Consider the following 23,572-nt stretch of genomic DNA (forward strand, 5'->3'; position numbering starts at 1 on the left):
TAGGTTAATGAGCCTGAGGGCTTGAGAGCTGTTGCGGGCTGTGAGTAAAGCTGTAAGTGAGCCTGGGGTGCTGCACTGCTCCAGGGCAAAGCGAGTCGAGTGCCGTCAACATGCCCTCCCTTGTGGACACAACAGCCTCCTCACCTGCCACCCGCCAGAGCCACAGTGGGCATCGCTCAGCCGCATACCCAGGCTGGGAGTCAGGGGATGGACAGCACTCCCATTCACAACGCTGCAGTTGACCTCTTGTGTGACTCTCAATAACAGAGAGGTTTTACTAAACTATATCAAGCACAAATGGTTGCTTGTGCAACCATTCAATGCAGTTAAGATGTGAAATGTTGTGATTTGCACTGGGGTGCAGTCAGTTTGAGCGTCCAGAACCCCCATGTTAATGAGACTCTCTAGGCCTAAGATCACCTGTATATCATGATGCCTGCATTTGAGCATTATACGGTAACTGAATTCCTTAACCAGCTTGATCAAAACATAACAACAGGGGAGGGAAGCTCTGTCTGTTCTCGGCCTTTTTGTTGTAAAGAAAAGCAGGAGTATTTTATGTGTTGATCCTGCGGAATGTGCGGGTGATGCTATGGGGTGATGTTGGTCTCCACAGGAGATGAGCAGCATGCGCAGAAGAATGTGACTTTTATTGTACTGGGTGACATTCAGGGCCTCTGTGGGCAGCGGCATGTCAGGGAATTGTGTAGGAGTGTGTCTGAGACCACGGAGGAATGCAGAGGCTCCACAGCCTGACAGGACGAGTCTCCTGTCTCCTGACACGGACTATATGAGCTGGCTATGAGTTGGCCTGGACAGCGGGAAGTGTTGGCTGGCCTGGATAATGAGGCCTCAGGAGGGGCTGTGATCACATTTAGTGAAGTTGTATGATGGTTAGCCTGTGAGAGGAAAGAGGTATATGATCAGGTTGAGAAGCCTCATGTTCATAGATATTCACAAATACATTTTTGATGAATTTGTTTTACAAAAGGAGTTTCAAATAGCAGTGTTATAAACAGAGTCCCACTATACCATAGTGTATAATATAATATCATGTCCACTTTATCATTTTCCTCTCTTCTCTTGTTCCTCCTCTGCAGACTGTGTCTTCTTTATTGGAGTAAATAGCCTCACAGGCCTGACAGGACTTCTGCAGTGGTCCTCTCAGTAGCACCTTATACTAATAAGCACCTTAGAGACTCAGATGCTAGACTAGAGTGCTGGCGAGAGCAGAGAATTCCAAGCAGCCCACCTGACATGACTCTGCCCTCTCCTCTCCTCCTCTCCTCTCCTCTCCCTCAGAGCGAGGCTCCAAGTCTCACCTGGACCTGACTGAACTGATTGGTGTGCCTCTCCCTCCATCTGTCTCCTTCATCTCTGGCTACGAGGGCCACCCCGCCTACAACTTTGGGCCCGGCGCGAACATCGGCCGCCTGACCAAAACCTTTGTGCCGGACTCTTTCTTCCGGGACTTTGCCATCATTGTCACCATCAATGCCACCAATGCCCGGGGCGGCGTGCTGTTTGCCATCACCGATGCCCAGCAGCGTGTGGTGCAGCTGGGCTTGGGCCTCACCCCAGTGGAGGACAAGACCCAGAGTATCGTGCTCTACTACAGCGACCTGGGGGCCTCGCACACACAGCAGGTGGCATCCTTCAAAGTACCCGACATGTTCTACAAGTGGACGCGCTTCACGCTGACCGTGCAGGACCAAGAGGTGCGCCTCTACATGGACTGCGAGGAGTTCCACGTGGCCACCTTCCACCGGGGCCCAGAGCCGCTCCGCTTTGAGCCCAGCTCCGGCATCTTTGTGGGCAACGCTGGCAGCACAGGCCTGGAGAAGTTTATGGTAAGTGATTCAAACTTACCGTAATATGTATGTGTGTGTAGGTGTGTGTGTGTCTTTGTTTCAGGTATATTCTTTTGGAGACTGTGTTGAGTACTTCACTGGTACATGTGTTTCCCAGAGATCATGAAACACCCAATCAGTTTGTTTCAGCTTTCAGTGTGTGCTGCTATGAGTTCAGACATCAGGCTGTTTGGGTTATGACAGTCTGGGTCAGCATGAGCATAAGGTGGGTGTTGAAAGGCGGGAGATTGGCATATTGGATGAACAACATGTTTTATGATATTTAGAAGACATAAAGACTTGAGAGAGAGAGAAAGAGAGGCAGACAAAAGACAGACAAAAGACAGAAAGACAGAAAACTTAAAACGTGTGTGTGTGTGTGTGTGTGTGTGTGTGTGTGTGTGTGCGTGTGTGTGTGTGTGCGTGTGTGTGTGTGTGTGTGTGTGTGTGTGTGTGTGTGTGTGTGTGTGTGTGTGGGTAATGCAGCGTGTGTTTGTGCGCGCAGTGTTTGTGTTTGTGTTTGTGTGTGTGTGTGTGTGTGTGTGTGTGTGCGTTTGTGCGTGCGCGCGTGTGCGTGTGTGTGTGTGTGTGTGTGTGTGTGTGTGTGTGTGTGTGTGTGTGTGTGTGTGTGTGTGTGTTTGTGTGTGTGTGTTTGTGTGTGTTTGTGTGCGTGTGCGTGTGTGTGTGTGTGTGTGTGTGTGTGTGTTTGTGTACGTGTGTATGAGAGAGTGAGAGAGAGAGAGAGGGACAGAGAGAATGAGAGACAGGGAGGAGAAAGGAGCCATGGTCTATTTCGCTCAACACTCACGTATCTCTCACTAATGTGTCTGAAGATTCTCCTCTTATCTGACACAGCGCTTCTTTCTCCTGAGACCAGAGACAACAGCCAGACCTGTTTATAGACTGTAATCTCATTTCCACACGCATCTCTCATCCTCTCGTCTCTTCGTCGCACTGGGAAGTGACTGGTGCGAATTCTGAAAGGTCATCGTCTTGGTTACATCAGTGGCAGACCGCTGTCCTTTGTGTGAGACTCTGTGGACTCCCTGGTTGTGACTGTAGGAATGAGCCAGCCAATCCAAGTCCAGAGCGCTGGCCTTGTGAGAGAGGCACAGAGCAGGGCATCTCAGCGTCATGCACAGAGCTGAAGTGAACACACCACTCAAGTCAGAACATTCAGCAATTTCTGAAAATGTCCTTCTTTCCCACAACAACTTCTTTCAGAAGGTGTCAGCATTGTTGTGAGTTTCAACAGAATCAGAGTTCGAGTCCTACTGATTCCACAGAGGCCCAGAGTTGATCCTGTCCTGTTGTAACAACATGTTTTCACTAAAAAAAACCTTGCATTAATCAAATCTCTCTCGCTCTCCCTCTCTCTCTCTTTCTCCTCCTCCCTCTGTAATCTCTCTCTCTTTGTGTCATTCTTGCTGGCGAAAGTGGCGACAGCATGCAGGTCTCACTCCGACATTCCTTTAAAGACTTATCCCCTAATCTCCACTGGCCCACAGTTGTCCTCAGTGCTACTTTTGGAGTTTGGGTCGCTTGATGTTATTAGAAAATGATCCATTTAGCACACAAAAGAGAGGATTTGTAGTCTTTCATCATTAATTAAGAAAAATCAGACCAGATAGATAGATAGATAGTTAGATAGATAGATACTTTATTGATCCCCAAGGGGACCAGAAGAACAGGGTTGGCAGTGTAGCAGCAGGTTATGTAGTCACCAGTAATCCATGAAGGTCTAATAATAATGGGAAGTAAGGAAGTTATCATCTCGTTCTGTCACATAATAAAGCAGTATGCCGCACTGGTTTGCAAGTACTATAAACTGAGAGAGACATGCGTCAATCAGTTGCCCGTCATGTCATGAATGTCTCCTGTCCATCCCCAGGGCTCCATCCAGCAGCTGGTGATTAAGCCGGACCCCCGAGCAGTAGAGGAGCAGTGTGAGGAGGACGACCCTTACGTATGTACACACACACACACACACACACATCTGCAGGGAAATGCATTGTGGTGGTCTGAGTAAATGAGGTGTGTGGGAAAAGTGCTCCTCTTAGTGGTGAACTGAGCAAACTGTTCAAGGGTCACCAAAGATGATTCCCTATGGGTCTACAGAGTGTGTTCTTTCTCTCCCTCTCTCTCTCTTTCTCTGTCTCTCTTTCTCTTTGTGTGTGTGTGTGTGTGTGTGTGTGTGTTTTACAGGTGTCTGGTGATGGCAGTGGTTTTGATGGTCTTGACGACAGAGAGGGTGAAGAAGAAATGCTGAAGAGAGTGGAAGAGGAGCAGAAGCACACTTCCTCCATGGTGAGAGCATAGGCTACTATGTGGATGGTTTCAGCTGTCCCATCATGGGAATGTGATTGCGTAATGAATGAGTAATAAAACACTATACCTTTTTTTTAAACTTCAGTTGTTTGCATCTTTTGCTTCATTGTCACTAAGAATGGTCCAGGAGTTTTCTTCCTTGTGTGGTCTTGTTTGGATGCACGCAGCACACTGATCTGTAAACATCCAGATTTCAGGATTTGTATTCAGTGCAGACATCCAGTGTCTCAGAGCCTTGCTTTAGTTTGATGTTTTTGTCTTGAACTACCTCTGCTGATCATTTCTCAAAATTCTGTGACCCAAGATTCTCTTCTGGATGTAAAACCTGTAGAGGAGATGTAGATGTTTAATTTCCCCCCTTGATATCCCTACAGTATTTGTGTCCTTGTTATTTCCATCAAGTCTTACATCATCCTGAGGCATTATGTGTTTTCTTTCTGTTTTTGAGAGAACATTTCTGAGTAGCAGTCAACCTTGTTAATTCTCAGTGGTCTCTGTATGAAGTACTACTGTCTGAAATGCATTTGCAGTCATTTTGTGTGTTCCTTTCTCCATATGGTGACTGTGATAGCATGTATCAGCCCAGCAAACACCACCAAAGAAAGACAGAAAGACAGCAAGAGATTTATTTCACAAATGTATTGATAATTCACTTTTTTCCAGTTGTAGTTCGTCTTTGTGCTTTTTTCAGCATTATAGGTTTTATTTATCAAACAAGTGTTTTTGTTTTTAAGTGTATGTTCTTATGATTATGTTCATTGTATGTGTTTTTTAGCTGTCACTCTGTATTTTATGTTTTATGTTATGTAGGATGCTTTTCTGTATGAACACAGCGTGGGTGGAAGCCTAAGGCAAAATGTCCTGCATTGTGGGACAACAGAGTGGATGTTGAATTTTGAATCTTAAATCTATTCTGTGTCCCGTAGACACAAGCGCCTGTGCTGGCCCCTCCAACAGTGGCCCCAGCAGTGGAGGACGATGAGCTGTCTGGCCACCTCGTCCCCACAGAGGAGACCTACCCCACACGGGAGGTGCTCCTGAGAGGTGATGTCTGTAAGCACTAGTATCTGTAGCATCATTGTTGCATCCCTAGTGACAGTGTCAGTAGTCAGTATCACTAATAGTCATTAACAGAGCTGCCTGGACATTAAATTATTAAAAAATGATTACAGTCCATATCAACTTAACAACTTTGATTTCACTATTATTTAATCATAAAAAGCCTTGCATATGCAGACATGGAATTTATGCCTGTTAGCATGAAGTAAGCATGAACCTCATTGGTTTAATGTGTTAACTTTCTCTGGTTACAGGGCATGATGCTGAAGAACTTGGAGAACGGTCAGGTGATGTAAGTCAAACTAAGATATTATTGTCATACAGTACACCATAACCCATGTCATATTTAAACATTAGCTCTGGGATACTTCCTACAATCCTTATCCAAGTGTAATTCCTAAACTATATTTCTTCTGACTCTACTTTCATTGTACATATGTTTTGTGCCAGGGCCCAATTGGCCAAGGACCCAAAGGGGAGCGTGGGGACCCAGGTCCTCCTGGCCGTCCTGGTGCTCCTGGGCCTCCTGGCTCTACCAGCGCCCCAAGAGCAGGAGCATCACCGCAGCAGCCTGGACCAAGAGGACCCCAAGGCCCAGCTGGAGTCCCGGGACCATCAGGAAAGCCTGGGAGGGATGGATTGCCTGTAGGTGTCTCAGAACAGTGAGCAGAACAATGATTTGGAAAATATAATCTGTCTTATAAATAAACCACTTATATTTGTTACCCATCTCTGTCCTTCAGGGTCGCAAAGGACAAGATGGATTGCCGGTGAGTAGCTGCATATGCCTAGACCCATATGAGATGATGTGCTTGGTTTGGCTTTGCCTTTTCTGTGTTTTAGACCAATCAATCTTTGATCATTACAACATCACAACAGCATCACAGGCAGGCACTCACAGAGAATGCTGTTTACTGCTCCACCACGACCAGCCTCATTTGGGAGTCAGTGATGTCAGTGATGCAGGGCCTCTCTCTCTCTCTCTTGCAGGGCCTGAGGGGACCAGCCGGGTTTCCAGGATTACCTGGGGAAGTCGGAGCCAAGGGGGACAAGGTGAGACTCTCACTGGGAATGAAGTTAAAATGGGGCTCTGGTGCAACTTCACTTCACATCAGGAACTCAGAGGAACAGCTGTTTGCCAGTTTTACTCTCTGGCGCTGATGAGGGTTAGAGAAAATGGCAGTTACATTTGTTGGTGAGGTGGTAATGGTTTGGGCGTGTGGCTCTCTCACTCTTGTAGGGTGATCGTGGTGTGGGTTTGTATGGACCACCCGGGCCACCCGGGCCACCAGGACCCCCCGGTCAACCAGTGCTAACCAGGACATCTCAATATCCGGTCAGTAACCATCTTGTTATCTATGTCAATCCGAAACTAGATGTATCATATAGCAAAACGTGATATGATCGCAGCATGGTGTTGCCTCCTGCTAAGAGAAGAAAATAAAGCATGCGCGCATGCAAGTCTTTTCCATAACCCTCTACTGCAACTCCTCTTAAACCACAACTCACACTATCCAAGGCTCTCCCACACAAACATCTTAGAGTCGCATATCCTCTCTCCTTGGTGACTTGATTGCTCATCAATGAAATACAACATCAAACACAGTGTGTGTGTGTGTGTGTGTGTGTGTGTGTGTGTGTGTGTGTGTGTACCTGTGTGTGTGTACCGGACTTCACTTAGCCCTTTGTAGACTGTGCCGAACATTCCATTTTTTCATACTTGATGGCACAAAAAGGCTTATTGTATGATTATGCTACATGACAGAGATACAATATACACACCACTGTAATCAGGAGAAATAGCCCTTTCAAATGGTATAAAATATAATTAATAAGTTTGAGGAGAACATACATAATTATTAAAAAATATCTTTAAAATTCAACCCCAAAAAACACGAAAATATCAGTTTGTCAAGATTAATCTCATTTTTCTCCCAATTTCTATTGTATTGTAGAAACATAGTGTATGGGAGATTCACAATTTGTGAATGTCCTCTACTCAGTGATAAAAACAGAATCAATGTGTCACCTTTTGTTCAAAAGTTATGATAAATTTATTAGACCTTTGTAGACGCAATTTAAACATTCCGTTTTTTCATACTTGATGCCCTTGTGAGACAAAAAGGCTTATTGTGTGGCCATGCTACACATGACAGAGATAAGATATACCCACCATTGTAATCAGGAGAACTAGCCCTTTAAAATGGTACATATATATATCATAGGTACACATCATAGTTAATACATTTGAGTGTACCACACATTGTTTTTAAACAAAACCTTCAAAATTCAACATCAAAAAACGTGAAAATATCAATTTGTCAAGATGAATCTTTCTTTTCACCTAATGTCTGTTGTAGATATAGTGTGCAAAGGATAGCCAGTGTTGTGTTCTCCTCAGTGAAAAAAACAGAATCAATTTATCACCTTTGGTTCAGAAGTTATGATTAATTTACTCATAACACCAACAAGTAGAATTTTTAAAGAGTAGAATGTTTTCATTTCCCGGTTTGGCATCTGACCTAAAAATACAGATATAATGGTCATGTAACAAAAATAAGATGTTTTACCATCAAAACAAGCTCAATATGGGATGTCTTACTGTACTCTGAAGAGGCTAAATCAATTGTGGGGAGGACAGATAAAGGCTGAAAGACAGACTAGCTGATTGTAACTGCTTTTCCGTGTGCTTCATTCTACTATGAAAACAAGAATATAGAGACACTGGCACATGTGTTAGGTTTACTTAAAGGGGAAATAAATCATTTTATTTAGAAAAGTCTTAAACAATGTGATTAAATAACCAGGAACAACAACTTCAGGTAAATAACATAAACATATGTTTACAAACATGCAGTAACTATTAGAACTACAAGAATGACAAGACAACAGTATAACAAAGATCAACAAATCTTACATGGTGAACAAAACATCAATTCATACGAACATTCACACATACATATATATATAAACAATTAAAACGTTAGAAGAAATTCAATACATTTAACAACCATACAGCATATAATTCGATACAATATATAATTATCGATATCATTTGCCCTACACATAAGGTGATAGACTAACGCCACATTCACACCAGATCCGTGGTGTGTGCATTGTGACAGCTGTGGCATGGTTGTGTGGTTGTGTGTGTGTGTGTGTGTGTGTGTGTGTGTCCATCTAAGCCTAGCAGACGATGGGGTGTAAATGCTATTGGAGTTGGCGTCTCTGTCGGTGTTGGAAGGATAGGCAAAGTGTATGCTTTCTACCTGACATGGGACTTGACCAAACTCAAAATAAAGAAATTGTCAGATAAGAAATATAGAAATTGAATTACAAATCTAACCAAACTATTATCACTATAGTCCCTCTCATTATTGTTATAAGCAACACTCTTATCACAACCAGAATGTGCTTTAGCCCAGATGGACGCACACACACACAAACATGCTTACCCAGCTGGGGATGATGGGAGATTATCTCCTCCTGTAGCACATCATTGTCTTCTTCTTCATCCAGAAGCTACCCATCCATGTCCCATGTCCATGCCATCATGGTCCTTGGGGTCATATTTTGCCATCAGCAGTAGGCTGCTTTCACCCCAGTTGCAATGCTTCTCTCCCTCCATCTAAAATAACAAAAAAAATGACAGGTCTGATAGTGAATAGGTTGTTTAGTTTTATTTTACATTACTTCCACATAATCCTAATCACCACCAACCATGACTCTTTTCACTAAAAGTATTATTGTCACTGGAGGACTCCAATATTGCTTGGAGAGGTAGCATTAGTCTCAGAGCTCACTACAGTAAGTGTTATTGCCTTGGCTAAACCATACATAGCATACCAGCTTACAAGCAAAAATTGATTCATTAACATGAGTCAGGAGATATGACAGAAAACATCTAAACAGCGTATGCATACACATACACACCGTGCATAGGCTACTGCAGTTGCGTAAAGAAAACACCCCCTTAGAAAATAATGTGTCGACGAGTAGGCTTGGGTGTATGAGCTCCCATCATAGTTAGCCACCCAAAAACCTCATAATCGTAGCAGCCAACCTTACAGCCTAAAAGCTAAACAATACTAAGACACATTTATCACAAATCTTCAGTCATGTATTCATGAAAACAGCAGTCAATGAATAAAATCCTTACGTTACACCATCGGTGATCAACACAGTCTTCACGTCGGTAACGTAACATTAACGTTGTCATTCATGTCAGATGTTTCTATCTAAGTGAGCTAAGCAACTTGGCTACAAACAACTGTAAATTGTGCTATACAAATTACGAAGGAATGAAAGGTTTATTTGACAATAAAATACCGATTAGGTGTACTTGACATAAAGTTGGCAGTCATGAAGCACGGGAGTGAACTTTATCGCGACTACGCGTCAAGGACATGTTGCAGCCTCTCCTGATGCTAACGTTACCTAACTTAGCTAGTTTTCTATCAGATGACAAGCAAGCAACATCGTTCAAAATAGAACAAATCGTTAAAGTGTCAGTCTTAGTAGGTCTGTAATCTTGGTTGACATATAGTAACCCCCCAAAAATGACTGAAAATGATGAGTTTACTAAAGATTACGGTGTGCTAAAATACCAGCTGTCATCAGCTGAAGTGAACACACACACGCATTATGTTACGGCCATGCATACAAGGTGTAATTACCAGCAAAAGTAACTTTTAAAAACGATTTTGAAGTAATAACATGGATAACAAGTAATAATAACATAAAAAGACTTGTTTTTACCTCAGATGATCCAGTAGTTTCTCCTTTAGACGACGTCAAGATCAATGATGCATAGTGCTTCCTGCTGTTTTTCCTCTAGTGGAGGGAGACGTCAACTCTTGATTTTTCCTTCACGTAGTAAAAGAAATTCGCGCCACAAATCCCTTAACCAATCATATCGCCAGAAAGCCTATGATGTGACGTTTTTGAGGAAGTTTTCATTGATAAAATTGGTTGGGGTATGGCGGAGTTATTAGACTGAACGTCATCGGTACTGGGGTACCGAAATTAGAATGGGCCATCTGCAAAGGGTTAAGGCAAGTCTACAACAAAAGACAAAGTATATGTCACAAGATAATGGCAATATCAGCACCACGTTTTTGCTTTGTCATCTTTCACTAGGTAGAGCTACACTATAAGTTGTATTGGGCTGGGTTGATACACCCCTTTGAGACCAACATTCAAAAACTCTGTAATGTTGGGCACAATGGTTGTTGAGTTATTCTGCGATACTGGCTTTTGGTCAACCCAGTTTTGGGAGGGTGGCCCCCAGGGACCAAATGCTAGTGGGGCAACCAAGGGCCGGTTCCCTGAAAATGCTCACTCTTAGAGCGTTAAGAAGACTCAAAAGATACATCTTACCAAAGTTGTTTATGTTCCTAAGTGTATTCCCCGAAGTGTCCCTTAGGAAGCTTCTTAAAGGAGAATTCCGGTGTGATATTGTCCTAAAGTGTGTGGAAACATGATACCGAGTGTGAACGTATGTCTCATAGCTCATCTCGGCTTGTCCCCTGCACTTGAAATCTGGCGCTAGTTAGCCGATGCTACCAACAGTTTTTCGATGAGGGTGCCTCGGGCATCGGCCTAGCCATGCAAATAAATCACTGTTTTACACCATTTACGAGGCTCAAAGTAGCTCCATACGTCATTGGTAGACTTCCGAGGGCCTTGACATTTAAAATGAGACATTGAGAACTTTGAAAAAGCACTGGTAGTTTATTTACAAGATTATTTATACAGTATACATGAAGACAGTACCTTCATGAAGTTTACCGTTCGCCGCCATCTTGAATTTAGTCATGATAAGTCGAGCGACGAGTACGAATGAACAGGTATGATAAGGGATCAGATTCCAAAAATAATTCTGTGGAAATGCATGGATTCCGGTTGTTTCCACTAGAAGCAACTGGAATCCATGCATTTCCACTGAATTATTTTTGGAATCTGCCCCCTTATCATACCTGTTTGAACGCTTTAATGACATAGTTAATGTCATAGTACACAAATCTGCTAGCGAGATATAGCTGAACTAGCTGGTATTTGGTTAATTCTAACGTTCATTTAATAGATCTAGGCTATCCGCATTTCTATGCCTTGAACTAGTGCATAATATTATGACTTAGGCCTACACTTTGTTTCTTGAAATAGCTTCTGATGTCCTCCACCTTTCTTTTCTTGCCCGACATCCTCGAATAAACAGCCAAGCAAAGAGAGCTAGGCCTAAGATCTTTGCAGCCAAGTGTGCCAAAAACTTCTAATCGACAGCATAGGCTACAGGGAGCTAATCCAATCAAAAAACAGACGTATTTTTGGTGGTGGTACTGAAGTGGGAAATTATTTAACCTTTTGTGTACCGCATATGGCGCTTTTTTCCCCGTTTCAACCTGAATATTGATGGGGACATTTCAATCATTATTTGATATTGGTGTGGACACGTCCTGTCGACACGACCCCACGCAAATCTACGCCCATGGCTATAACCTATAAACGTCCCATTCATGTCCATATTGGCCGAGTCGTGAGCACTCAAAACTTGATTACGCAGATACTGTGTGCAGAATTTGGAGAGAAGTCCAATGTGTTGTTTCAGCGTGAAGAATGCGTTTTGTGTTTTACAGGATGCTATTGATGCATATGGCTCTGGGTTTGGAGACTTTGACAGTGATACAGAAATCATCCGAGTGAGTTTCAAAATGAGATAAGAGGTTGTTAATGTTCATATGCTGTATGTGTCCTGCAGGGGGAGTCCAATTAGCTCACCTATCTAGCTCCTAGAGCTCTCCTTTTTCATAACAAGCAATTTTATGAAAAACAGCTGAATATTTTAAATATCTTTATAATAATGAATATTTAGAGGCACGGTTGATTCAACTGTTATTCTGACATATTACTGTGTTTGTAAAAATGTTATGGAAAAAACAACAACAATAAAACAGTTGTGTCAATAGTATGCTTTCTGTAGAATACAGAGTTTTGAAACATGCTTACCTATGAACTGCACAAACTTCTCTTTCCTCCTTACTCAGGGTCCACCTGGGCCTCCTGGCCCACCAGGCCCTCCAGGTCCCCCAGGCACCCGTGGCCCATTCACCCCATCTGAAAGCCTTCTGCCTGGGCCACCTGGCCTTCCTGGAAAGGAAGGGCCCATGGGTAAGCCGGTAAGTAATTCTGCCTCATGGACAGATCAGGGTGCTTGGCTGAAGGTCACCCTGGCAGAGTGCCCTGGAGTAGCCTACTGCAGGGAATTATTTTCTATCTTTGCTACTGCTAAAGTTTGAAAGTAGCGGAGTTCTGCCTCACTATAACTTCAAAAACTGCAGATTACAGATACAGCATCCTTACACCATTTAAATATGTTTTATTGTAAAATAGGTATATTTCTACCAATTTTTAAAGACCAAGATCCATAACCACTAGTTATTCACTGTATGACCATAACCAATGAATGTAATTTTAACTGCAAGGGTTGCAAGATTTCCTGAAAATGTAGCTAGCCTGAATATATAGCTAATACCATAGAGGTTTTAATGACTGTGTCCTCCTCTCCTCTTCCCCTACCTGCCCGGTGTGACCCTAGAGCCTGGTGTTTGAGGAGGAGTGGTTTAGTGGCTCTGGGTCAGACTCTGGGTTCGGCTCAGGGTTCTCGTCTGGCTTTGGTTCCGGATTTGGTTCTGGGTTTGATTCAGGAGAGGTATCACCCTGGCTCTCTAAGGTCATTGAGCCAGCCTAAAAAAAAAAAAGACAGCATTTATCTCCAACATTGTTAACATGCTCTGACTGCTCTCAACCCAGCTGCGCGTGCTTCTGGCTGTATGTGCGGGGATTAGTGGGTTGTTTATTTGACATTTTGTGTGCAGTGCAGTTCATTAACTCTTTATTGAGATGTAAGGGTGGTTTGTTCATTTTAGCTTTTGTCTTGCAAAGACATTCATGAGAGGTTTTGTGGACTTATATGGACATCTCAAATGAGCTTATTTCATGTATGTAGTTTAATATAAAATAAAATGTTATTGAGTTAGTTATTGGGGGGCCCATGTATTATTTAGTGTGCTATGTATACATTACATTTAACACATATATTTAAAATACCAAGCATCAAACTAAAACTTTGCTTTTTTGCTGAACATGAACTGTTGGAGAAAATCTGTCTTTTTCAACATCTGAGGTCTTTGCTTTCACTAACACCATTCACAAGGCCTGTCTTTGTTACTAAATAGCAAGGATGTACCAGAGCCTTTTTAGTCTATACACAGCCTTTTTAGTCTTTGAAAGATTTGTTTTCGGGTATTGCAGGGCACTGCTGGTTATGATGGCTTCCCTGGCCCACGTGGTCCTAAAGGGCTAAAGGTAAAATGAACTCTTTCTGCAGTGGAACCTTTTCTTTCTTGACTTGACAAATATTAACACATTTTAAAGGCATATTGTGTGTGTGTGTGTGTGTGTGTGTGTGTGTGTGTGTGTTTGTATGTGTGTGTTCATTCTATGAACTAACATTTGTGGTATATTCTATCTGGAAGAGGAATGTTGACAACAACTGAATGCTATTCAAAGATTAGAAGTACAGTATATTGTGTTTTATTTTCTAGGGAGATCAAGGATTGCCAGGACTTCCTGGATCAAAGGTAAAGATCACACCTATTTTTTCAGGTTTTGCAGGTTGATACTTTCTAGAATAGTTTCTATGCTACCTTAATTACAGGTTTTCATCATTGCTTCCATGATTTCTTTAAAACATATTAGATTATAACTAATACATATTACATATCGTTTGTGAGTCCATAAATTACAACATGCAGCTCTACACTGGTGTAGCTCAGGAATCAGTACTTGGACCCAGGGTAGGAATTTCACAGTGGTCACAATGGAAAGAAATAGGAGGGGTCCAAGTTGAAACTCCTGTTTTGCTATTTCCATATAAGATCATCTGTTTCCATTGCTCTGATAATCTCCTGGGGATGATATTCAGCTGTACTATTCAGCTGTTTGCCTGGATGGCTCCACAATATCTGCTTGAATTTAAGTTTCTCCCTTGACGACATACATCTTGCCAATATGTATCTTAAGACAAAAGTATTGAAATGGCTGAGACGGAGCATGAAGTGAAATGCTGTTGACATTGATTAATCACACAGGTTCCAGGAAAAACGTGGAAAAATGTTTGAGTCAGTCACGCCGTCAAGTGATGCAAAATCCAAACTTGACCAAAGAACAAGTTATACATTTGCCAGAAAACACGGCATAGTGAACCTGGCCAGAACTTTAAAGGTGCCATGTGTAATGTCCGCCAAAAAACCGACATACTCCACATTCCATAAAAGATGGGGCAGTATACCTCCAGTAAGTGAGTTGGTCTACCCTAGAGTAACAACCGAGACACGTGTATTGCAGTTTGGCTGGCGGTTATGTTGCCCGCATACCGTCTCCCATGGCCGAAACTGGTATTATGACACCTGTCGGGCTGTGGCTAGTAATTTAGCATGCTACTTCAGGTTGGTATATCTGCAGCACTATACCTTGTCATTTTTTTAATGACATCATTGCCCTTATTTCTTCTTATTGTTTTGATGCTTGTAGCTCATTTTTTGGATATTTTTACCTCAATTCTTACACATGGCACCTTTAAAAAATGAAAATAGAAAATGTTTGATGTTATGTAGTCTGGCTTTCACCAGCCTAACGATTATGAGGAGGTCCTTGGAAAATGTTCTCCCATACAAGGGGTCCTTGGAAACAAAATATTTGAGAACCTCTGGTTTATTGGACATTTTGTGAGCTGTGCAGTTCATTGAATCTCTTGTGTATATTGGGATTCTATGATTAGGATGTAAGAGTGGTTTGTTCTCTTTATCTTTTGTCTCACAAAGACATTCATTTGAGTGCCTCCATTATAAGCCCTACTAGACTAAAGAATGCAGATGCCCAAAGAGTACATGCCCAAGGTCCTAATTAATCACACAGGTAGGGCCCACTCCAGGTTACTCACTGTCACTGATCACACAGATAACACACCACAGATAGGCTAACCTTTAGAGATTCATAGAACACAGTCTGGCCAAACCATCATGACCTAGCTGGTTGTGTTTTTCCTTCCAGGGTGACCCTGGTGAATCTGGTGCAACTGGCTCACCAGGGCCAATTGGGCCGATGGGAGCTACCGGCCCACAGGGTCCCCCAGGTCCACCTGGTCCCCCCGGACCCTCAGGAAGTGGCTTTTCACTTGAGGTATGGTGTCTGTGTTTTGTGCCTTGTATTGACGACCATCAAGTTGTATCTGGTTTTCATCTGGTTGAGATTAATAATTGAAATGTGTTTGTAGGATCTGGAAGGTTCAGCAAATGGAGGCTTCCTTGGCAAAGGAGTTTTGAGGGGACCCCAGGTAAACAAATACTACTACCACACCTGAATGCAGTACAGAGTATAGAGTGTGATGTTCACAACTGTATCATCGAGGAGTGATAGGCTAGTTCAGGTCGATGACATCACTGAAGGTGAACTTCCCATTGGTTAATGTTGAGTAAATTCGACTGAAAGAGAACCATATTTGTACACATGGGCATACTTTTCTGATATTCTTGTGTTTCTCCCCAGGGTCATCCTGGTCTTGCAGGTCCTCCAGGGCCACAGGTATGACATCTGATATCCATGCATGATGCAATATAATACATTTCAACAGATAGCTACAGGAGCTTCTTAACGCCTAACACCCCCACCCCCACCCCAACCTCCTCTCTTTGTGTCTGTTTCACAGGGTCTACCTGGGCCAGTTGGACCACCTGGTTTGTCTATAAAGGTTAGTTTCTCCAGCTACATTTTGAAGAAATATGTTGGTATTTAGTGAGAGTATGCTGTATATGTGTGAAATGCCATAGTTAAGTCTATAATGCAGTGCAAATGGCAGGGTGAGGTCTAAATATCTGAATTCTGCCCTGTAGTATTAGTTAATATTAGCATGTATATATTTTCTGTTAGCAGAGTCAGTGTGTTTATGATTGAAGCCCAGTGTGATTTTCCTGATGTGTTGGTGTCTTGACCACCCTTGCCCCCTGTCTTGCGCCTGCATATACAGACCTATTGCCCAATGGCCTCTGTGAAGACTTTCTGAGTGCTTGTGCCAAGTATCGTAAAAAACATCTATAAACTTAATCAGAGCTGACTGTCAGATCAGATAACTACAATATTTGTGTTACAGTTTTCTCCCAACATGATCTGTAAAACGTTCTGTTCACGTGTATGCAGGGAGATCGCGGAGCACCAGGTCCAGATGGCGAGTCTGGGGTAGCTGGCCTTCCCGGCATGCGGGTCAGTTTGACTTCCTTATGGTTTGGTACCAACAGGTGATATGCGAACATTGTGTGATTACAGAGTGAAACATTCTTACACAGTAAGAATCAGCTGTTGTGTTGTCGTTGACATTTACCAATGTGAATAAGCAATTGTCCTGTTTCTTGCTTTTCATCAGGGGGTTAAAGGAGATAAAGGAAGCCCAGGACCAAAGGTATACAGTTGAATGACCTCTTCTTCAGACAAAAAAGCTCTGCAGTCCCATTGAGATTGTTTCTTACCTCCTGTAAATAAGGGCAGTGTCAGTCAGTGTGACAAGCTGCATGCACATACTGTACAGTATCTGAGCACTTAAATTAAATTGAACTGTTGGTTGCATACCATACATCCCATAATATGCATCACTGCTTTGCTCCTATGAATCAGTTTATTGTCTATGGTAATATCCTTGCCATGATCAGAGTGTTACGGCCATGGACGATAAGCTGTGATTGTCCATTAGTGAACTCACTGCAGAGAATGGTGTTTAATGTAGTGTGAATGTAATGCGTCTTGTCCAGGGGGAACCAGGCCAAGATGGACAGAGTTTCACGGGTCCTCCAGGGCTCCCTGGCCCTCCAGGGCCCACCATCAGCCTTCAGGACGTAAGTCAGCAGACGAGGTCAGGGTAGCGTTTTGGAAATCATTGGATCATTGATCATAGATTGTATAGATCATTGGATCTTAAAAAATTGCATATGCTAATCCAATGTAAATACTATAAAATGTCTCACTTCAACATCTGGTTCATCCCCAGCTCCTGCTAAACGACACAAAGGGCATATTTAACATCTCAGAGATCCGCGGACCCCCAGGGCCCAGGGTAAGCAGTAGTCTTCTAAAGTGAAGTAAAGCCAAGGCTAGATCAATCCATGTGCTTTAGCTTTTTATTCACTATGAGCTTTGAGCCCTGAGGCTGAATGGGTGTTTTACCTCAGAACCAAATGTGCTCATATCTACTCAAATTATTCTGCTTCTAAGAGCTTCAAGGATGTTTCCATTCGTTAATGTTGTAAATGTTAATAGTATCATATCTAATAGGCTACAATATGTGTGGACTCCATTTGTTTTATTATTTGTATATTTAGTTTCTTAACGTGCATTGCCTCTTTCTCTTGGTTGTTGCAAACATTATTTTCTTGGTTTGACATGAGGCAGAATCACACCACACCACAATCACACTACATCTGTATACTGTATGTGGTCCACAGCGGTATTAATGTGCTTCTTATTGTTTACTGTTTGTGTGTATACTTGTTTGCAGGGTCCTGAGGGTTTGCCTGGCAAAGCCGGATTCCCTGTAAGATATATATATATATATATATATATATATACACACAGTATCCCTCCCCTCTCATCCTTCCCTTCCCATCTCTCTCTCTCTATCTCCCTCTCTTTCTCTGTCTTTGCTTTGCATGTTATGTTGACCTAATATTCAGTGCACTGCTTATTGGAAGGGGCACCTTTGTATAAATGTATACTATCAAAGAATAGGAGCCTACTGTATATAAAACATCAGTAGACCATATATCAGACTATTCATATTAGTTTAATGAGAAGTAATATTTCATCAGATGTTGTTTATATGTAATCATTGTGTTATCTCACTTAATGTGCGTTTGGTTTTCTGTAAAATGATGTACAGTACATTTATTTTATTTTCACTTTTGCCTCACTGGAGGACCAATGGTATGTTTCCATATTAAAATTCAGTGCTATGTGATAAGGCTCCCTTATAGTTCTGACGGTCATCAACAGTAGGACTAGTCTGACTGTGGCTGCCTAGTGGAGTGACAGCAGAGAAAGAAAAGGGTTGGCTTTGCCCAGGTAAATCTCTCCAGACCATCTAATCGTGAGATGTTTCAAATGTTCCCATTTAGGGACCGAGGGGACCAAAGGGGGATGTTGGATTGGTTGGTGTCCAAGGACCCCCAGGTCTGAAGGTAGGAAGTTATACTCTCCTGTTTCCTTCCCCTATCTTCAGATGAATAATGTGTAAATGTGCATTCAGACTTCATATCACAAGGGACAAATCATTTGAGTCGTGTTTTTCCTGCTAGCGGCTGTGTCTCTGGTTATGCCAAAGTGTGTTTTAATTTGTCTCAGGGTGAGAAGGGGGAGCCCGGGGTCACCATCGCCGCAGATGGCTCTCTAATGACAGGCATGAGAGGCCCCAGAGGCCCAAAGGGAATCAAGGTACTTGAGCAGATGTTGAAATTGGTGGAGGGAAGCTATAATGACTGAGAGTGAGTGTGTATGCGTGTGCGCTTGTGTGTGTAAGTGCTTACTGTGTGTGCGTGTGGGCTTGTGTGTGTAAGTGCTTACTGTGTGCTGCTCTCTGTGCAGGGTGAGCGTGGCCTGCCGGGAGAAGGTGGGATCATGGTGAGACACAGACAAGAGAACATTCTGCATCTGTCATGGCTATTGTATTACTGTCACACACATGTACACAAGTACACCTGGAAATAGAAACATACAAATCCATGTTCACATGCTCATGTACAAACACACACACATACACACACACACATGCACACACACACACACACACACACACAAAAGTAAACAATGATCTTTTACAGGGACCTATTGGACCACCTGGGCCAAAGGGCGAGTTTGGGATTCCTGGTCGACCGGTCAGTCCTTTCTGTTTTCCTTTTTTTCAGAGCATATACCCCAATGTTGCATTGAAATGTATATTGACAGAAAAACTCTAATTAATAGGGTCGTCCTGGAATGGTTGGATTAAAAGGAGAAAAGGGGGATGCTGTTGCCCTCGTTGGTCTGCCAGTATGTTTTAACCTTTGGAACTTCCAGCATTGTAAAAAGAGTTTGTGAGTTATGTTGTGATCATTTATCGCATATTGTTTTTTGTTTGTTTGTTTAGGGCCCCCCTGGTCCCCCAGGAACTCCTGGACTGCCCGGGCGCGTCCTGGGCCTTAATGGGGTGAGTGAAACTATTTCTCTTAAGTGGCACTCAGAGTCTGCCACAGTGTTCATTGTGATTGCTGTAGACTGATTCTACGTATCTAAAACCATATCCTCTAAATTTTAAAGACAGTCTTTCCAGTCCCTCGTAGACCACACTGCAAAAGACCAGTAAGTTGTTGGCTCGCTCGGGCCTCCCCTTGCCCCTGGGGGGCTGGACGGCTAGTGCTCGGTGGCGCATGTGGAGTCAGGGCCCCCTACTTTGCCTGTGCTAACCCCCCCTTCACCCTGTTACCCCCGCATCACAGTGGCCTCCTCTGTGGCCACTGTGTGGGTGGCGGAGTGTCTGTCCACTCTACACCACACAGTGTTAGCTAATCTGATTTCAGAGCCTCTGTTGAAGGATCTTTTATGCTTACTCTAAAAATGTGTCAATGTCTGAGTTTTTCTTTTTTTTCTCAGACCGGTCTTTCATTAATTTATTCAAACGTGCAGAACATTTCTGTAGCCCTGAGAATCACTCTTTCTCGAGTAGAACTCTGGAATCAGACTGGTATATCAGGCATGTGGTATTGGGATGTCCAGGACAGAAATGAAAGGCAGCTTTAATATCAACTCATATCCCATAACCCAGGACATGAACGAGCTCCCACTAGGCATGCTGCATGACAATTGTCTGTTGGTGTTTCTAGTAATGGGGTCCTTTAACACATGTACTGTATGTATGTCTGTATGTACATTTCTCCCTTTAACAGACTGTATATGGATGAAATGTCACTAACAAAAAAGACACTGGCAGTGTTTGAAGGACATTTGTATGCAGAGCAATGTAGCTGTTTGACATGATTTTAGGTCTACCAGTTCTATTATGGCCCCTCTTCCCTGTCTGTTTGATCATTATTATTTAAAATTGTTTGTTTTGTCCAGGTTGGCACCAGTATGGAGGCAGTATTAGGTATGCTCGTTTTATAGGTTTTACAGAACTTGTTTGTTGTAAACCTTTGAAAATGACTGTAAAACCTGCCACATATAAAGTGGCAACCTAACAGTACTGTTCTACATATTGCTCTCTGCCAGGGGCGGGGCCCAAGGGAGAGAAGGGGGAAATGGGCGTGGCAGGAACTCCAGGTACTCCCATACCAGGTATCAGAACCACACGGCATCCCATCCCCACTCAGCAGCAAACTGTTTCCCCTTTGTCGCCACACCCAAATGTGCTCGCCTCTTCAGAGCTGTCCTCTTAGTTAGCTCATGTGCCCCACACATTAAGTTTTCTACAGTCACCATGGAGACACAAAAATTATATTGCCCCTGCCCCAATACTTCGCAAGAAAATATCCCCTACATTTAGTGCCAGTGTATAATAAGTGTAATATGAGTGGGACATTACGGAAATGGATGTTTGAGGTTTCATATAACATATTCATATCTTCTTGTGTTTTAGATTACATGCTCATGAAAGGAATTGTGGTGAGTCCTTCCTCCCAGTTTTCATTTGTCTTGTTTTGTGCAGAAACAGAAAAGGTTCTTAGTGGTAAGCAGCACTGATATGTTTGAGTCTGACCATACAGGGTGAGAAAGGTGACATCGGCAACACAGGTCAGAAAGGAGACAAAGGTGAGCCTGGTCCCCCAGGGCCCTCTGGACCACCGGGCAGATCTGGGCTTGTGGTAAGTCCATATTCTCAAGTGTCACTGAATGGCCCCTTACTGGTCAGTTAAGCTTCTCACACATAATGAATCACAGTTAGAGCTGAATTGCAAGTGTTAATTCCTAAGACTACTCCAACTCTTGTAGGGACCCAAAGGAGATACCATTGTTGGCCCCCCAGGTCACCCAGGTGCCCCTGGCCGGCCTGGTCAGCCTGGGTTTGGGAGGCAGGGTAGGCCAGGCCCCCCTGGTCCATCTGGACCTCCTGGATCTCCTTCAGTCTATGGCTCAGGTACGAATCTTTCAATAGAATAAAACCTTAGGAATATAACAACTGAGCATATTCTCTAATGTTTCTGAGTGAGAATATAGTTTTGTGTTCTGGTCTTCAATCTCTGCTCCATTCTTTCCCAGCTGTCAGCATCCCTGGTCCACCTGGACCTCCCGGACTTCCAGGGAGCCCTGGCTATGGAGCGGCTGTGAGTCTCACATTGCATGTTCGACATTGGAATACTTTCCCCATTGAAAGTACAGTATGAGTGTGAATTTGCCGGTGCACTTGTGACAGTGTTTCATGGCTGTTCTCAGGTGACGGTGTACAAAACTGGCCAGGCGCTGCTGAGGGAGACTCATCGAGCGGCCGAGGGTGCCATGGCTTACATCTCGGACAAGGGCGAGCTTTACATCAGAGCCCAGGGTGGCTGGAGGAAGATACAGGTATGTCTCTATTCTCACATCCCAATAATCCTGATAAACCCGGAAAAACCATGCTGAGTATTCAAGCCATGTTTTCAGAGATGATTTGAAATAATGGAAAGAAGAAATAGATCTAAGACACCTAGGCAAACTATTCCTGTCAGAGGGTGCCTTGAATTTAAAGGCTCACTTCTCAATTTCTTTGGATATGTTTGGAACAGAAAAAGAAAGTGTGTGAAAGTGTGAAAGTATGATCAGTGTGTCTCAAACTGTATGTTGACCTGTATGGAATTAAATATTGCTTCAAGTAGGATAATTGAAGGATAATGCATTTGTAGATAAACTGAAACCAGTGAAACTGTCGTCTAGCCTTAGGTGATAAAAGATTCAATGAATGGTACATGTGACAGTGATGAGTTGTAAATGGACACCTCAACACAAATCTACAGTATTATAAATTACATTCAAAGGTTTAAGATTTGATTCTGATGTGTTCTGATAGACAACATCAGCATAGTCACGGATGGGAAATAACTGGGAAACCATTCTTAACCTGATCTGTTGGGTGAAACAGTTCATTGAACGATGCAATATTCTTAGGTTACAATTTATCTTTTTTACAACAGAATTAATGTGAGGCTTGAAAGACTGAGAGTCGAGCCAAAGGCCTATTTAAATTCCTCAAATTTATCAAGAGGCATACCATCTGAGAATTTCACTGAAAGAATATTACCTTGATTAGAGAGAGCAGATCTAGTGGCAAAGAGTATACTGTAAGACTTACTTTTGTTCAATAGAAGTTGATTAGATGAGAACCACTTTTGAATGGCATTAAAATCTAGTTGTAGTGAAGACAGAATCTGACTAATATCATGTTTAGAAGTATAAATAACATTATAATCTGCACATAGATGAATTTGACAGTCTGAGCAGATCATTTATAAAAAAAGAAAATAAGAGGGATGAACCTTGATACCCTTTTCCATAACCATAGGCTGGGAGAGAGCACCATGAAAAGACGCTCTGACATCTATAATGGAGATCCGAAATAAACTAAAGAACAGAGGGCCAGATGTACGTACATTTGCGAACGTAGCGTTATCAGCGTCATGGACACACCGCAGATTGCGAACGCTGTCAGACCCAAGTTTCCGTCGTATTTATCAATCGTTCAATACTTACAGTAGTGTAAACTGCACCTTTCTCCGCCCATAAACGCAATTTACGAACGTCCACAACTGAATGGCAGCGCCTACATACAAGCGCAGTTGAATAAAGTTGACTGATGACAACATTAAAAATAATCAAATGTTTAGCAATCATGAAATAATACCATACATGATAAGATGTAAACAAGCAGGGAGATAATGAAGATCAGTAGTTCTACTCAAACTACTTGTGTACGTAGGCTAAGTAAGATTGGTCAAATCTAGCAAGTAGGAAAGTTTAAGTGAATGACGTGAAAGTGAAAGTAAGACATTCGAAAGGCCAACGAAAGTTGAGGTTGGTAGTTGGTAGTACAAATACTTTCACCACAAAAACTGGTGCTCTAAATAGCGATTCTGTTGTCTTTGAAAGGTTCTCTTATTGACGATTGAACTCCAATTTGGATTAACACCTGCTTTTACAAGGCGGAAGTATTTAGAAGCATAGACGATGCGCTTTCAGGAGCAGTCTTTGTACATACCGCGGAATACATAATTAGGCGCTCTTTACTCTTCCCC

General features: G+C 42.8%; 1 protein-coding gene across 6 annotated transcripts in view; it reads left to right on the top strand.

The window, feature by feature from the left end:
* The window catches only part of col15a1b (collagen, type XV, alpha 1b), a 33,699-nt gene that overhangs the window by 1,496 nt on the left and 8,631 nt on the right, over window positions 1–23,572 (top strand). Inside the window, exons 2-38 of one of the 6 annotated variants that reach the window (XM_048258775.1) lie at window positions 1,303–1,850; window positions 3,742–3,816; window positions 4,056–4,157; window positions 5,105–5,222; window positions 5,492–5,529; window positions 5,688–5,882; window positions 5,981–6,007; window positions 6,228–6,290; window positions 6,478–6,573; window positions 11,873–11,935; window positions 12,281–12,412; window positions 12,832–12,966; window positions 13,548–13,601; window positions 13,841–13,876; window positions 15,348–15,476; window positions 15,571–15,630; window positions 15,843–15,878; window positions 16,003–16,044; window positions 16,491–16,553; window positions 16,714–16,749; window positions 17,096–17,179; window positions 17,332–17,397; window positions 17,839–17,874; window positions 18,455–18,517; window positions 18,681–18,770; window positions 18,921–18,956; window positions 19,157–19,210; window positions 19,299–19,364; window positions 19,462–19,521; window positions 19,632–19,673; window positions 20,430–20,457; window positions 20,580–20,645; window positions 20,947–20,972; window positions 21,074–21,172; window positions 21,300–21,444; window positions 21,567–21,631; window positions 21,741–21,869. In XM_048258775.1, the coding sequence (XP_048114732.1) occupies window positions 1,303–1,850; window positions 3,742–3,816; window positions 4,056–4,157; window positions 5,105–5,222; window positions 5,492–5,529; window positions 5,688–5,882; window positions 5,981–6,007; window positions 6,228–6,290; window positions 6,478–6,573; window positions 11,873–11,935; window positions 12,281–12,412; window positions 12,832–12,966; window positions 13,548–13,601; window positions 13,841–13,876; window positions 15,348–15,476; window positions 15,571–15,630; window positions 15,843–15,878; window positions 16,003–16,044; window positions 16,491–16,553; window positions 16,714–16,749; window positions 17,096–17,179; window positions 17,332–17,397; window positions 17,839–17,874; window positions 18,455–18,517; window positions 18,681–18,770; window positions 18,921–18,956; window positions 19,157–19,210; window positions 19,299–19,364; window positions 19,462–19,521; window positions 19,632–19,673; window positions 20,430–20,457; window positions 20,580–20,645; window positions 20,947–20,972; window positions 21,074–21,172; window positions 21,300–21,444; window positions 21,567–21,631; window positions 21,741–21,869 (3,203 nt within the window). The remainder of the gene's footprint in view (window positions 1–1,302; window positions 1,851–3,741; window positions 3,817–4,055; window positions 4,158–5,104; window positions 5,223–5,491; window positions 5,530–5,687; window positions 5,883–5,980; window positions 6,008–6,227; window positions 6,291–6,477; window positions 6,574–11,872; window positions 11,936–12,280; window positions 12,413–12,831; window positions 12,967–13,547; window positions 13,602–13,840; window positions 13,877–15,347; window positions 15,477–15,570; window positions 15,631–15,842; window positions 15,879–16,002; window positions 16,045–16,490; window positions 16,554–16,713; window positions 16,750–17,095; window positions 17,180–17,331; window positions 17,398–17,838; window positions 17,875–18,454; window positions 18,518–18,680; window positions 18,771–18,920; window positions 18,957–19,156; window positions 19,211–19,298; window positions 19,365–19,461; window positions 19,522–19,631; window positions 19,674–20,429; window positions 20,458–20,579; window positions 20,646–20,946; window positions 20,973–21,073; window positions 21,173–21,299; window positions 21,445–21,566; window positions 21,632–21,740; window positions 21,870–23,572) is intronic. The other 5 variants (XM_048258785.1, XM_048258794.1, XM_048258797.1 and 2 more) reach the window with 5 other exon arrangements.

This window comes from Alosa alosa, chromosome 1 (assembly GCF_017589495.1).
Source record: "Alosa alosa isolate M-15738 ecotype Scorff River chromosome 1, AALO_Geno_1.1, whole genome shotgun sequence".
In the NCBI taxonomy this organism is placed as follows: Eukaryota; Metazoa; Chordata; class Actinopteri; order Clupeiformes; family Clupeidae; genus Alosa; species Alosa alosa.